This window comes from Sphaeramia orbicularis, chromosome 24, assembly GCF_902148855.1.
Source record: "Sphaeramia orbicularis chromosome 24, fSphaOr1.1, whole genome shotgun sequence".
Lineage (NCBI taxonomy): Eukaryota > Metazoa > Chordata > Actinopteri > Kurtiformes > Apogonidae > Sphaeramia > Sphaeramia orbicularis.
Window position 1 is genome coordinate 32,676,902 of NC_043979.1, and position 17,069 is coordinate 32,693,970.

The 17,069-nt window shown below is 36.7% G+C and overlaps 1 protein-coding gene across 1 annotated transcript; it reads right to left on the reverse strand.

Moving 5' to 3' along the window:
• Positions 1-1,584: 1,584 nt before the first annotated feature.
• nfkbie (nuclear factor of kappa light polypeptide gene enhancer in B-cells inhibitor, epsilon) lies at positions 1,585-12,736 on the reverse strand. Its single transcript, XM_030129240.1, has 7 exons — positions 12,350-12,736; positions 11,964-12,307; positions 7,119-7,221; positions 4,644-4,854; positions 3,727-3,815; positions 2,092-2,340; positions 1,585-1,983 (listed from the first exon to the last, which is right to left on the reverse strand). Exons 2-7 carry the CDS (start codon positions 12,296-12,298, stop codon positions 1,915-1,917), a joined length of 1,056 nt encoding a protein of 351 aa, XP_029985100.1. The 5' UTR covers positions 12,299-12,307; positions 12,350-12,736; the 3' UTR covers positions 1,585-1,914.
• Between the last annotated feature and the right edge of the window lie 4,333 nt (positions 12,737-17,069).

Genomic DNA, 17,069 nt, shown 5'->3' on the forward strand with positions numbered 1-17,069 from the left:
AAGATTTTTTTTTACTTAATTGAAGATTTTTTTTTTTTGGCTTAATTTAAGATTATTTGCTAATTTTGAGATTTTTTTTGTCTTAATTCAAGATTTTTTTTTTACTTAATTGAAGATTTTTTTTACTTAATTGAAGATTTTTCTTTGGCTTAATTCAAGATTTTTTGCTAAATTTGAGTTTGTTTTTTTTTTGGCTTAAAATTCAAGATTTTTTCCTTAATTCAAGCAATTTTTTTTTTTGCTTAATTCAATTTAAGACTGTGGAATTTTTGCACTTGGCAAAAACATCCCAGGGGCCAAACTGGACCCTTTGGTGGGCCGCATTTGGCCCCCGGGCTGTATGTTTGACACCCCTGATCTAAGGCATCATTTGGCCTGTTTTCATCTCAGTTTGCTGCTGATGTTGATCTTGTCTTCTTTTTACCCCGTCCCCCGAAGGAGGGCAAGGGGTATTGTTTTTAGTTCGGTTTGTTTGTTAACACTCTAGGAGCAAAACGATTTGTTAAATTCATACCAAATTGGGTTTATAGATTGCCAGTGACACAGAATAGATCTGATTATATTTTGGGAACTGTAGGTCAAAGTTCAAATTTTTTCATGAATTTTTCAAATCTTTTGTTTCCCATTTATTTATAGTGGACGAAATTTCAAACGTCTGTACCGAGGTTGAAAACTCTGGGTTGAATTCATACCAAATTGGGTTTATAAATTACTAGTGACCCAACATAGATGTCATTACATTTTGGAAAAAGTAGGTCAAAGTTCCAATTTTTTTTAATGAATTTTTAAAATCTTTTTTTTCTCCCATTTACTTATACTGGGAGAAATTTCATGTCTATAAAAACATCAATTTTGTTTCAATTTACTTCAAACTTGGCACATATATAGATGCATTTGATATGCTGGCATCACCACACGCAAAGACATGATATCAGCTGGATCGATGCCAAAATAAGGTACAATACATGCAAGGGGCGGGGTTTATTGTGCCTGGCATCACTTGTTTCTTTCTAGAAAGTCTTTGCCTTGCCTGGAAACACAGAGGTTAAAAGACTGAATTTAACTGACATGTACAATTAGCTTTCAGTCCATGTCTACCAATGCAGAACAAAAATCATTTAACATTCATGATCTAGATTATCTCTGTGAAAACATTAAAAAGTTTACTCATATCCATAAACACAGGCTGGGTTTTTTAGTTTAAGTTCCCCAAGGAAGACAGGGTGCAATGCTTTTTTAATTTATTTTATTTTATTAAAAAATAGATGACCTTAGAACTGCAATGTCAACTAGACAAGCCACCACAGACCAGTATCAATTTGCTGCAAATAGATAAATAGAAACTGTTTCACAACACAAGACAGCAAATCTTAAAATCAAAGAGATGAAGCTGCATTTCGTGTTATATATTAATATCAGGTTATTTAAACAAAAGCAAGGATGAGATCAGTTTGTCTTCTTTTGATTGCAGATAAAATTTTCTCCCTGCTTTATTCCTTTTCCCCTTCATTAAGAAAATAAAAGTTTGAATATTCAGTTTGTAGACGTTAAAAATATTAAGAGGTATATTTCTAAGATTTTTTGAGCTTGTGGATAGACAGTTTGGCACTCACAACCACGCAAAAATAAGCAAAATAACTGAGCCGTTAACCCAGAAACATTGTTTTTTTGTTTGTTTTTTTAAACCATTTCTCAAGTACAGGTCAACAAAGAAGAATCACTCTCTTTTAAAGAGGGAAGTACGATCCTTATGGTGTGCATATTTGTCTAGCTAAAAGATAAATACCAGTAAAATCAGAATGTACTACAAATAGAGACACTATTAATGAAAACCTTAGCTCAAATACAGCTTTCTATGCAACGTTACAAATGCAGTGAGACTCTAGATGAAGTCGAGATTCCACGTCACAGAGCTCAAAAATTCACACCAACCACCGATCGCCCAGAGATCTGGATGTCATCGAATGGAAATAAAGCCAAAATCTGAAAGACACAAACAAATGAAGTCATTTAAAACAGTATTAATTTATTTATAATTTATAATTTATAATAGTATTAATTAGTAAATAAAACGAACGTCTATCAACTTACATCATCATTGCCATCAGCCAGATCCAGTGCCGTTTCATCCTCCATGTTTCGGAGCATCATGTCAGCTCCAGACTGGCAGAGCAGGTTAGCGATGGTGGCGTCCTGCCTTCCGACCGCGAGGTGCAGCGGCGTGCAGCCGTTAAACATGGCAGCGTCCACACTGGCTCCTTTGCTGAGCAGCAGCTTCACTGATGTAATGTCATGCATCTCAACAGCGAGATGAAGAGCCGTTTTCCCACTCGTACCTTCCTGAGAAAGCGAAAAAAATAACAGGGTTAAGAAACTAGGAAATAATAGAACATAAAAAGAAACACTGAAACCACTGAAAAGAGATGCATCTTATTTGTTCAGTGTAATAATAATAATAATATGTGTTATGGATTTAGAGTCAGTCAATCACAACTATTTTGATCTAATTCTTCTTCAAAGATATATTAATATTTTTGGGTAAAAATCTGGATTTTTTTCCATTATATTCCATCTGATATGAGAATAACTGGCAACTAGGCAAACTTTTCTCATAGTTATAGGTTCAGGATCTTGCAATTAGAAGGCAAAGTGTCTCGCTTTCTTTTCTTTACTGAATTCAACTATTTCCATATAGAAAACTCATAATAATGTAATGATTCTATTCTATTCTATTCTATTCTATTCTATTCTATTCTATTCTATTCTATTCTATTCTATTCCATGATGTGATAATTTCACAATGAAAACAGAAACATCAGGACAACAATGATAAAAAAAGAATGAAAGATTACACTGACTGCTAAAATACATGTATAAACTAAATTATATACAAAAGGTAGAGCAGATTTAAGGAAAATCAAACACTTTGCCATTTTTATAACATTTAATATCAATTAACAGTTAAGTATGTTGATTTCTGTGACATAAAGACCTTACCTGAATAATCACTGGAAAAAACAGTTTGTGAAATCAATTTCTTTCAAATAAATGTTTTTTTTTATCGTAATTTGCAATGTTTAGGTTTTAAGTATGCACCGATAACTACAAATTGTGCACTGTTGAAGCTTAAAACGGAGACAACAATAATAACAACGATCACAATGGGTTGAGTGTGACGCAGGCCGATATATTCAGTGGGTGACTTAAACTGAGAGGAATGTCTGGGGTAGTTTCAGGACTGCCATGTCCCCGTCCATCAATAGAAAGTTAAGAGTGTCTGGCCAGACTAATCATATCTCAAATCTAATTATGTCTTCATGAATCCTGCAGGAAGCCCCAAGCTCAGCTCATATCGCTATATCACTATCAGCATTGCACAGGTGCAGTGGATTTATAGACAGGAACACAACATAAGACCAGTAAACAGAGTCTGAGAGCGATAAATACAAATACTGGAATATTAATGGAGCGCACGTAGTAAACTGTAGGGCAACTCAATTAAACCTGTACATAAGCCTTCAAAACATCTCACTTTTAATACTCCTGGAGACAACAGGTGGCTGTAGGTGCATGTGCAGATTTACTGACTCACAAACTACTTTTTATTGTTCTGTGAGTTGAAAGATTTAGAGCGTAAGCACCTTTCCAGTCACGACTAGTCATTAAGAATTAGAACGAAACAATACGATTCAGGCAGTAAAGCAAGGAGTCGTTTTTCAGACTAACCTGGATATTCAGCTCCGCGTCCATTTTCATCAGGAGCTTCATAATCTGATGCTGCCTGTTCAGTGCAGCCAAATGAAGACAAGTGAGACCTGCAGGTACAAATCCTGATTACAACACGGAACCAGGGCTCAAATGTGGATTAAAAGTCGTACATTGTAACAAAATGGATCAGTGTCAGGAGTTGGGGAAATTAAAAGTGCTGTAAAAACTGAAAAAGCTGAGTTGTCACCTTTATTAAAGCTGTCAGGGTTATTAGAGTTAAATAATGAATAATGGATCAATCATGTAAAGCGCTTTGGGTGCCTTGAAAAGTGCCACAGAAATCTGATCCATTATTATTATTATTATTATTATTATTATTATTATTATTATTATTATTATTATTAACAAAGAAAAATAAAACCAGCAGCGGAAAAATAATCTCGTTGACAATATAAGACATTTCAAAAGACAAAAACTAAATACAAATTACAATGACAAATGTAAAATCAGTTCAAATAAATAGAACAGAACTGAAGGTCATTTAGACCATTTATACTGCCTCTTATTTTAACTACATGTGTTAATGGTTTATGATGTACAAGAATAAAATGGTTTGCACAATATGTGACCTTTACTGAATAATGGTGGGATGATTTTTCACACCCTTCCCTTTTCAGCTTCTATAAACCAAGGCTGTACTTATAATAACTGACACTAAAACTTAATGAGGACAAAACTGGTGAACTCCTCTATAAAAAAATAAAAATAAAAGCAATTATGAAATCAAGAAAGACAGAAAAAAAGCTACAAAAAAAAAACACTGAAAATGTCAAAACTGTTGACGTTGTAGACCGTGTTGAGGCCATCTTACATTTCAACATGCTCAGTTTACTCCTACAACCATCTAAATGTCTAAATAAGAGGTTTTCTCGTACCTCTCCAGTTCTGGGTCTCGAGAACCGGTGCCAGTTTGCTCGGGGAGACATTTTGGGTCATGTGACTGACGCATTGGGTCTGTCCGTGCTGGCAGGCCACATGCAGCGCTGTGTTCCCGTCGTGGTCCTGCAGCTGTAGACTGGCTCCCTTCTCCACCAGGCCTTTCACCACCTCTGTCAGGTTCAGGTACGTGGCCAGATGCAAAGGGCTCTGGAGATCAGAGACATAAGAGGAAAACATTTACCATGAAACACACAAACTAAAGTGCACATCTGTGGTTGTAACACTTATCTTTCATGCCAGAATGTTTCCAAACAAAAAGCTTAAATAAAACAGTCAATTAACCGTTAAACACTTTTAATACATTCAAACTGATTTATCAAACAAAAATACTGAATATACAAAAACAGGATTGTGACAGTTAACAGAAAATTCAAACTAAAACTAGTAGTAGAAAAATAATTAACTGACATTGAATTAAAACACAAACCAAAGCAATAGCAGAACTGCAGGTAATGTCAGCTTCTTTCACTGGTTTATAAGTAAAATGCCTCCAGAACTTTACCAAATTTGAATCATTAATAAAGAAAAATTAAGTCAAAAATGCTGGTTGGCTGTAGTTTCCAAGAACCAGACTTGGGTCAAAATGTGAAATTGTGAGAATTAATGAGAGAATGGGTGAATGTTTGTCTCAGAGCAACCAGATCTACTTCAAAACAATGTCTGATCATTACAATACATTCACTTTACAGGTTCTTTCTGGTGGAAGATTTATAAATCTATTGTATGAATGTACATAAACCAATATGTGTAATCACACATGGTCATATATGCTGAAAACATCAGCCATCCAGCATTTTTATCATTTGTTCTATCATTTATCTTATTAATGTATGTAGGATTTAGCAAATTTAATCTCAGAGGCTGATCATTTCAAAAAAAAAAAAAAAAAAGACCGGTGTTTCCGGATGTGCACTGAGATTTTCCAGATTAAATAAAGTTATTCTCATAAATACTTCAATAACACAGTATTAAAGGACAACATACGGACCATTAACCCTTAAAGACCCAGTGTTACTTTTGTGGGAGTTCCCAAAAAAATGTTTCTCTATATTTAACCTTTCCTAAGTGATTTATCACCATTTATTGTAATATAATATTCTGTATTCTGTGTTTTTTCAGTGGAAATCAGATATTTTCCTATAATTAATTCACTGATCATGTAGATGTTCATAAAATCTCAGATTAAAGTTGAGGGTTATTATATCAGAAACAGAGAAAACTGAAGACAAAGTGACTTTTTTTTGGTGAAGATATAATTAACTGAACATAAAACAAGTGTTTCCATCAATGTCATTTATCAAATTCCATGGGTTTTACTGGTGAATCAATGTTGTAGAAGATGATGGTGTTTCCACGGTAACTACGGAACCTCTGAACATCCAAATGGGTCATATGTGACAACCATGAAAAGATGATTAACTGTATTTTACACCAATTACTTACGTGTATTGATAGTATTAGTGGATCAACAGGTATTAAACAGTTTAGATCAGTAGATGCATTTGGTGATACATGGATGTTCGGGTCTTTATGGGTTAATATTCTGAAAGCATCTCCTATAAATCCAGTGTTTCTCATAATACCTGTAAAACGAAAACTAAGACTAAATCTATTTAAAAACTAAACTAAAAGTAGTCAATTCCTCAAAGTTAAACCAAAACAAAAAGTACCTAAAACTAGTGGTAAACTGAAATTAAAAACCCATGCAAAATATAATACATGTGCCTTTATAATGGGCTTGATTTTTGAGAATTATTTAGCCAAATTGTAAAGACAACTCTGCAGCACAACTTGATTGTATCTTTGGAAGACGCAAAAAAGATAAGTATGCAATACATCGGAAGCTGTTTGCAAATGTTTGGGGGTGGATAAGGGGTACGCAAGAATTCTTCATAATATCTGTCTATGTGAGATGTATCTTAGAATGACTAGAGAGGAAATTAGGCAACTTCAGTGGACTGTTAAACGAAGATGGCTAACTGAGTCACAGCAGTGAAGTGCTGAGACTTAACTTTGCATCTTACAGTGTTTCCTTTGACTGTTGTGTTAATCTGAGCTGCCTGTGCTCGGCTTTCTACCCCTGAAAAAGCCTGAACGACTGGAATAACTCTCCCGCCCACATCCACACCAGGATACTCTTCACAGCTCCATGCGCCTCTGTTTCTACAGGAGGTAGAGGAGGGGAGTTTCCATTCAAAGTCCCTTCTGAGTTAACCCTGGAACCACCCACAGTGACGTCCCCGAGAGAGGACGAACTGCAAATAAAGAGGAACAGCGCTTCTCTGGAAGTACAGAGATATAAATAATGCTACTGTTTCCACAATCGAGACACTTATTTTGGGGAAGTACGTTAGGATTGAGGCTACAGTGGGTTTGTGTGGTTGAAACAGTCGGGGTTTAACTGCACTCACCTGGTACAAGTTGTTTTGGATGTCCAGGACTTCTTTCGGGAATATCTCTATCAAACGTTGAGCTATGCGTTCTTCTTCATGGATGATCGCTAAGTGAAGGATTCTGCAGAAAGGCAAAGGGAAATAAACATCTGATCCGCTACACTTGCAAAAACCTGCAGGCCTACTTCATTCTACTATTGAGCAATGGACTGAAAAAGGCCACATTTCAATACGAGGCAGAAAATATTGCCTCATAATTTTCCTCACTATTCATCTCTAGAGACTACCTCGAAATGTAACACTTAGTGGGTTGAATGGCAAGATTTAGTGGTTGGGGTGTTGAGCAATACAGAGATTTTTGGAGAAGATAGTACAGTGAGCATTTAAATTAAAGAAGCTTGTTGAATCTACTTATCAGCAGCTACATCTTCTAGGTTTGAACTTAAACACCGACTGCAAAAGAAAGACAAAACAAATACACACTAACCTCAAAACCTGAGTGGGAAGTTGTAGCAAACAAATGTGTGCAAAAAAGCAGGAAATGGAACCAAGCATTAGTGCTTAATTTAGTCTAACCTTAGACAACACCAGGCCTCATTGTACAAAGATTTGCACAAAAATGAGTCAGACTTTGTGATAAATTATCTATATTTATTTATATGAACACCTGTCACGTCACGCAGCAAGAAAGTAAAACTGATTTTTATCCACGTCATGAATAAAGTAGATTTTTTTTTTTCTACTTTTTTGCTGTAAATTGTTGTTTTTCAGTTACTTTACTCTCTTTTCTTATTTGAACCAAAATACATTCAAACCAAAATGGTGCCACATTTACAGACAGACAGCGTGGGATCAAAAGTTCCCACAAACCGTTGTGCACAGGCCTTCCATTCTGCTTCGGTTTTAACTGCATGTTACCACTGATTCAAACCTCTGATTCTTTAGTGTTATCTGTACACAAATTGTTCTTTGTCCCTCTAGGTCACATATCGTCTTGCATTATGAAAGGAAAATTAATTAAAAGATTTATTAACATCCTAAAAAAGCATGACCAAAAAGCAGTGCAATGAGAATTTAACACATTTTTCAATTCCTAAATGAAACCTACTTGCATTATCCTGGGTTTTCCTGTCTTTGCAGCTTTTCACAACCGTAGCCACATGTGGTTTTTAAAGACATCTGTGTAAAAATTACCAGAGGAATTCTGCAATACTGATTTTTACCAAAAGTATGTTCTCCATATGTGATAAAACTGTATTTTTATAGTATTACCACACAAATCAAACCAGCAGCCTTCCATGACAGGACATAGGCTGTAGATGTATTAAGTTATGACCACATGGGAGAAATACTGATGCTAATGTGCTCTAGTTTTTTATAATGCTATAATAAAAGGGGAGGGGTCATGTTGAGTGTTGGTTCCAGTGCACCATCAAGCTAATTTCAGCATTTTGTGCCCATTTCTCAACACAAAATAATGAAAAATAATGATGTAACTAAATAATTCAGTACTACGTTGTTCACAGTCTCCATGTTTTCAGCAGTCTATAACATTTAGTGGCATTTAATGGTTGAGTTACGCATTGCAATCAGCTGAATACCCTTTGTCTCACCGCCCACTAGGGTGACCACAAAAGAAAAGTCCCCCAGTGTTTGGTTTGTCCTTTGTGGTCTTTTTAGTTAAACTGACATGAACTATGTTCCACTTTCATGCATAGTTAGTAATGGAACAGGGTTTCTGCAGGTATCAGCAAATCTAATTTAATCCTTTTTAATTCCCTTTTAATGCCACTTTAAACAAATTTAATGCCCATGTCCAACTGCAGATACAGTTTTACATATACATGAGTTTACCATCGACAGGCTTTAACCAGGTTCTGAATAGTTCATCCTCCAGTCACTTCTGCTGAAACTCGCATTTTCCGATTTTTCCAACATTTGCTAATATTCCCTCTGTTCTTTCGCCATGGCATGAGCACGCTCACAGTACGTTGCATTCCAAGCATGTGGTTTTGTGACTGTGTATCGGTCATAAACAATAGTCAATTAAACGGTTCCGCCTGTCAATCCTCACATTGTATTTCCAATCGAAATTATTAAATGTTTATATAAGCAAAACAAATCGTGAATAACAATGCTTTTTTTCCATCAAGTGTATTTAATTTTTTAATGCCTCTGGATATCGAATTTAATGCTTTTTAATGCCATTTAAGGCCTTAATTTTCACAAAATCTATTTAATGACTTTTAATGCATTTTAATGACCTGCAGAAACCCTGTGTAATGTAAAACAAAAAAGCAGAGCTCTCGTGAGCTGAAACATGGTAGAATCTGTAAAAGGCGATTCACTCCCTCTGTAGATCTAAATGGCTCATTCTAATGCCATGACGTGACAATGTAATGAGGAATCACCTGACAATAAGAATCAAAGTCAATTGTTATCTATCTTACCACTGCAGATAAAGGTTCCACTGAAACTTTTGCTATTTATACATATACAATTTGTTCTTTAAAAGTTCCTAAATGCTGGAAATATCTGTTGTGAAACTGCACACACCCCCTGTAAACCCCATAAAATCATCCCCTCATTGGCATGCGTGTTTGAAAAGCATGACTCGTCTGCGTAAATATGTGCATGAATCATTTTTGTCCAGTCCAAAATGCCATCACCGATCCTGATTTAAATGTCTGCAGACTAATACATCTGTCCCACCAGCTCAGCGGCCCTGTGAGCAAACGCCTGGGTGTCAGAGGGACTTCCTGGTTTGAGTAAGACTTGAATGAATAAGGTTTAAAAAAAAATCCCACAGGGGAAAATTAATGTTTGCATGATCCTTTCTCAGCCGTGGCAGAGCAGTGCGGTGTGTTTCAGGTGTTTTTTTTTTCCTCCCAGGTATCTATAGTTAGGGTGTGAGAATGAAACCATGTGGACCTAACAATCAGCAAGCGGAAGCAAAAAGAGGTCAGAAACACAGCAACACTTCTGCAGCACTTGTGTGAACCACTGGATTAAACTGCAGGAGTCAGTAGCAGGTTCTCTTCAACGTCAAAGCAGAATGATGACAAAGCAACGTGAGATGTGTGGGTCACATACGACAGTCTGCATGGGCTGATTGAGCTGCATGTGGAGGTGAGGTGTTTGGATTGTGTGCAAAAAGGTTCAGTTTCATTGACTCAAACTAAAAGGCGAACAGTAGCAGTGGCAGGTAACCAACACATTCTCAGAGGTGGTTGAAACCTTTCCACTGGTCTGCTGAAAGCCAGAGAGCAACTTGTGAATTCTTGGATCTACTAATAACAACATGAGTACACACTGTCCCATCCTGATCAACAAGTTTCTTGGATCAAAAGCAAAGCCACAGCTCTGCCTCACAGCATGTGCTTTGTCTGCGTTACATGGGGAAGTCCAGGCCTCTCTGTTTCACTTCTGTTTTCTGACTGAGAGACGCCTCACAGGAGTACATCCACATTCATGACGGGGGCAAAGTTCATTATAAAGTTTGCAGTATCACATCGCCATGAAATCCCCTTGAAAACCAGAGGTGTGACAAAAACAGTGCCTTAAATTCATTGTGATTTTCAGACTTCATTAAGTACAAGTCAAGTTTCTGTGTCAGTCCAGAATTTAAAAAAAAAAAGCAGCACTGTTTGAGCTCACTGAACACCAGCAGAGCTCTGACTGAATACTCAAGGAATAAATTAACTTTATACTGGTTTTATTTTCTCAAACGCTGAAGATTTATACCTTTTCCAATAGGTTTCTGTAGTCAAAAAAAAGACTGCATCTATAAAAATGTGCGATTTTCTTATTATTTATAGATCAAATAGATGGACTCAATGATTTTTAACACACTGACAGGCCATTGCAATAGGCTAATAAATGGTTTAACATGATATAATTATTGCAGAGAACAGGGAGGATGATTTGAAAACCAATTAATATGTATTATTGTTCAAAGGTTAAGTTGCCTCCTAGACCAGGGGTAGTCAAACATATGGCCCGTGGGCCAAAACCAGCCTTCCAAAGGGTTCAATCAAGCCTATGGGATGAATTTGCAAAGTCCAAAAATGACATATTGACAGTGACAGCCAAAAGGTATAACTGAGTCTTAGTCTGAGACAAGTTTTGATCATAAAGTTAAATGCTATATTTTTCAGTTCCAGATGCCTGTTACTGAATGCTTTGTGTCTTTGTATATCCACTGTGATCTGTAAGTTAATTAGCTGAGGTATAATATTGTTGAATTTGCATTTATTTTCCTTGAGAAATTTCAGGTTGTTATTCACATTTCCATACTGTAATTTTACTTTTTCACACTGAAACAAAGACAAAATTTTGGAGTTATTTATAAGTTGTTATGCTATTATTTTTACTGGTCTGGCCCACTTGAGATCAAATTGGACTGTATGTTGACCCTGACACCCTTGACTGTGTAATTTTTGCATTTTTCAAATTCATCCCACAAGCCTGATTGGACCCTTTGGCGGGCCAGTTTTGTTTGACACCCCTGCTTTACATGTTTTTCCATTGCTGTCATTTGAACATACAACAAACTATACCTTTCTGCAGAATTTTGGCGCTTTATCATTACAATATTTAGACCATAGCTCGAAGAAATACAGAATAAATAAGCTCATTTGCCATTTTGCACACTATATCTCACTACTAAAGCTTATTAAATTTAACCTTTAACTATTTTTGTAGTAACTTTCAAATAAATTTTTCTCAGTTTGTTGTTCATATACTCCCAGGAGTGTTAAAACTCTGAAGTCAGCATGTTTGAACTCCCTGCTGCAACCCTGGATCTGGTCAAATAATCTGATTTAACACAAGAAGCCAAAAAATAAATCAATGGAAACCTACGTGTCTCCGTCCTCAGTGATAATAGTGAGGGGGTTGTCGTCCTGTCCACACTCCTCCTCCCTGCTGTCTTCTTCTTCTTCTTGCTCCTCTCTGGGGCTGGACAGTGAACAGACCCCCACTATGTCTGACAGACTCTCCACCGTCAGGGACGAGGAGGCGTAGGCTGAATCCAGGCGCTCCTCGCCGGTGGCGGATAACTTGTCCCGGGGCCCGCTGAAGTCCGTGCTCGGCTCCCGGGGCTCCTCTGACTTCAGTATGGAGCGGTACGAGTCAATACCCGAGTCTGTGCGGTTATCCTCCAGCAAGTCATCCTTCCCGCAGCCGTCGCGCGACATGGTGGCCTCCCTCCCTCCCTCTCTCTCTCTCTCTCTCTCTCTCGCTCTCTCTCTCTCACCGGGTCTCCCGCTCCCTCCGTCCGCGAGGATTCAACGGCTGGTGGCGGGTGCTCGGTGATGTGAAGGCCGGAGATGGGGGAACCGGGGTGGGGGGAGTCTTAAGCCTGCCGCTCCTTTCGTGAAACCAGAGGAATGACCGGCTCCGTCTCATGCCACTATCCGGGGATACATTACCTCCTCGAATGCGGGCTTCCACGGCGCGCGGCGGTCATTCCTGACTGCGGGAAATGGGATGAAAAACAGGCGAAATGAGGCGAAACAGTTGCCCCGTCGTCTAGATATCCGGTATCAGCATGAGCTCCAGGCGGAGAGCATATGAGCAATGAAAGGCGATAAGGGGAAGAGCTGACATGTGAAAGGCGAAGCTGTTTTTGTCACGCGGGGGGAATCCCCAATGCGCGCGCACGTACACACACACAAACACACACTTACATACACACACACATATACAAGTGTAAGATTGTCAAGGCAAAAAGTTTGGGTGAAACAGGAATGAAAATGTCAAAATAAAAGTATATAATAGAAAGTGTCATGGGTTTGCTTTATTACTTTTACATTTATTCTCAATTTACTTTATTCAAGTATATATAAATATATATATATATATATATATATATATCTGTGTGTGTGTGTAATCGGTGGTATCGGACTCTGCGTTGTGTTCTTTTTTTTTTAAAATGACGACACCCGCACGTGTGCCCTTGGAGGCAGTCTCCGTTTATTGTTCTGACAAAAATGACAGAAAACATTAAAAAAAAACCTCCGGTCAGTATCCCACGTAAAACACACTCCTCTCCCACAGAAATCCGGAACAAAAGGGAGTATATTAAATCATTAAAACAAAATACAACATACCTGACAAAAATTATAGAAAACATAAAAAAAAACAAAAAAAAAACGCAGAGTCAGACACCACTGGTTGCATATATATATATATATGTAACTTACGTCACTTTATAATGTAATTGCCTTCTGCTGCTATAACTCAGGATATTGCCCCACCCACTTTACTTAAAAAGACTTAACACCATAGACATTAGCATTACCTATATATTCTGCATATTTGACACTGCACTGTACAAAAAAAAAAAAAAAAAAAAAAAAAAAAAAAAAAAAAAAAAAGGTAATATAGAGGGTATGCACGTGACGTCACCGCTAGCGGAAGTCACCGTAGTTACGCCCTGTGAGTGGCAGAAAGAGGGAGATGAGTAGCAGCTTTGGCTTGAATACTGCGAAAACTTTAGAACAATCTAAAAAATGGGGAAGAGCTGTTGTGCCATTGATTGCACAAATAGGTTTAAAAAGCACTCGGAGCTATCGTTTTAGCGGCGACCTAAAGCCAAAGACAGAAGAAGCAGATGGATCGCTGCAATTCGTAGAAATAACTGGAATCCAGGCAACGAAACCTGGATTTGTGGTTGCCATTTTGTGTCAGGTAACGTTAATTTATGCTGTATTCTTGCGTTAAATCATACCTTAAATTCCATATGGTTTTGGCTAACGTTACTTCTTAGTAAAGCTCTTAATGTTAGCATCTGTCATTTAGTTCTATGTTTCAGAACTGAAATGTTTTTGTCTTCAGTTGTGTGATTCTGAACCTTGTGTTCTACATAAATTGTAAACTATCTTAAACTGAGGCTAACCTAGTTTTCCAAATAAGGGGGTACTCTAGCACAAAGCTGTTGTAGCTGTGTTGTACCAAGTATTTGATGTTAACTCTACTTAAATCTCCACAGTACCAGTAGATCATCCACTCACTTGGGTCAATACTAAGGGTTCAACTCCAGTAAATCAGTAGTGAACTGTGAGCACTACTGCTGGGCCTTTACCTTGGAAATCACCGCCAAGAAAATACGTCAGCACTGACAGAAAACCTCAAAAATAATAGTATGTTGAATTGAAAGCACTCACCAGCTGTAATCCTCTAATTAACGATGACGAGGATGTCAACAACTCTTTGGCTTTTGTATGCTTTCAGCCTTTGCATTGGGGATTTTCCCGGCGTTGAAATCAGGTTCATATAAATGTCCGGATACGTGATTTCCGGCCACATATCAATGTTCGTAGACCACTTGTTGTTTGATAGCTTGTATGGATCCATGTCCAATCCAATTGTCTTTAATTTCATGTTATATTCCACATTTTTCCCGGTCTCGCTGTAGTTACTGCTATACTCCGCCATGTTGAGCTGGTTTGTTTTTGCCACTCAGTCTTGCTTAGAGGGGCGTGGCCCAGGGGGGAAGTGACGTATGTGCATTGCCTCTATTCCGGCAGCAGGGGTGCCAAAATAATACTGTTAAATAACGGCAAATAACCATCCCAAACTTACAGAACAAATACTTCTTTTACGGTTAATTGTTAGTAATTTTATCTCATTTTATTTTATTTTTTTTACAGTATTAAACTTTAAATTAACAGTTTAATCTCATAAATAGAAAATAAATATTTGTGAAACTACGATACATTTGCAAATGTATTTTAACTGTATTTTTCTGTGAAAAAAGAAAAATTTCTTTTAAAAAAATTTAAATTTTTTGGTTATTCACAGTTGCAGTTTTTTCATGTTACTTTACATTTGACATGTAAAATCACTGTCTGTTTTTGTCATTTCATTGATATTTTCCCCTATCTTAAAAATACAGGAAAAATCTGTAAAATAAACAGTGAAAAATCTGTTAAATTACAGATTTTTTTGAACAGTGTGGATTCACTTTTGTTTTGTGTGCGTGTGTGTGTGCCTTTTTACTTGACTGTTTTTTAATACTTACATTATCTTTTTACTTGGCAATTTATGCTTATATTTTTTATTCTTGACAGTATAATTGACGTGTGTTTTACCTGAGCACCTTACAGAATGTAAAACCAAATTCCATTGCACTGTACAATAGTGTTTTGCAATGACAATAAGCTTATTCTATTCTATTCTGTATACACATACAGTAGTGGGAAAACGTTTTCAGACATTAAATTTGTACACAATCCCAAATACTGTCATAAAATATAGTGGTGGGAAAAGGTTTTGCAGTATTACATTTTAGCAAACTCTGCTACTATTCACTCAATATAAGTGGATGGAAATATGCATAGATTGGTGGACACCCCATGTATTTGTGATGTATTCCATTAAGAATCACTCTTAGGTCATTGAACTCTGCCAAGTATTGTTCCATTCTCCACACCCACATGATCCCTTCTGCACGTGTACTGTTCTGTCAAGGTCAAAACTGGATGTTTCAATTTACATTCCAATAGTTAACTAAAAGAAGGACTAAACTACACAAATGATAATAAACGACTGAAATAAATACCAGTAAACCTATATAGGCCTATAAAAACATTTAAAAGGGAATTTATACAAGACATGAATCTAAAAGTGTGACTAAAAAGAAAAACAATAAACAGGTTTGGTTTGATGTCTATCAAAGCACTTATCAACCAAGGTATTCACCAGTGCATTTATAGACATGTAGTCATCTGACTGGAAATGATAAAACAGACGATACTACTGAATAGTTTTGATGTTTGGTTCCAGATCAAGTGCAGCATGTGGTTTTCACAGGGCTGACGCGATGATGGAGATCCAGGGTTTTCCCAGAGTTTGAAGGAACAATTAGACATCCACTGGGAACCAACCATTAGATCTGCAAAACATCATTTAGCTTTGATGCTCTCCACTTGGATTTAACAGTATTTTTGCTTCGGTGGTGCCCAGAATAGCTCAGCTTCTGTGTCTGTGAAATCCCTGTAATGTGTAAATGCGTCATAGCACAAGCACCGTCCATGATAACAGCTTGTACAATAACTTTCTGCATCTTCTGCAGTATCAGTGTTGCACGGAACTAGATACCGTTATCTCAGAAATGAAATTAGCTAACATCAAGAAATGCAACACAGATTTTAACAAACTATATATAGTCACACAAGCCCATACAAATGTTAACTACTACACCTTTAAGTTATGTTTTTGTTGGTGTTTTTCTAATTAAAACCGGACATCTTTATTACAAATGTACAGTACTGTGCAAAACTCTAAGACCACCTTTAGTTTTGTCGTTTTTGCAAGTTTGAAATATTTAACTTCTACACAGAAAATGCATGAAATACAGTGGTGGAGAAAAGTTTTTGGACACCCCATGCATTTGTGATGTTTTGCATTGTAAAATCACTCTGCATTGTTCCATTCTCTAAACCCACATGCTCCCTTTTGCACACGCTTTGCATAAAATTTTAAGGTTGCCTGAGAACTTTTTTCCATCTGGGCACCACAGATTTGTATCTCAATGAAAATAATATCACTTCAATATCGCAAACTCTAAAAATACAACAATGTGCAGGTATGGATCAATATTCTGCTTACAATAGATCAGGGGTGTCAAACATGCCAAAGGGTCCAGTTCAGCCCCTGGGATGTTTTTGCCAAGTGCAAAAATTCCACAGTCTTGAACTGAATTAAGCAAAAAAAAAAAAATTGCTTGAATTAAGAAAAAAATCTTGAATTAAGTAAAAAAAAGAAATCTTGAATTAAGTAAAAAAAAATCTTCAATTAAGCCAAAAAAAAAAAAAAAAGAAATCTTCAATTAAGTAAAAAAAAAAAAATCTTCAGTTAAGCCAAAAACAATCTCAAATTTAGCAAAACATCTTGAATTAAACAAAAAAAATCTTCAATTAAGTAAAAAAAAAATCTTGAATTAAGCAAAAAAAAAAAAATCTT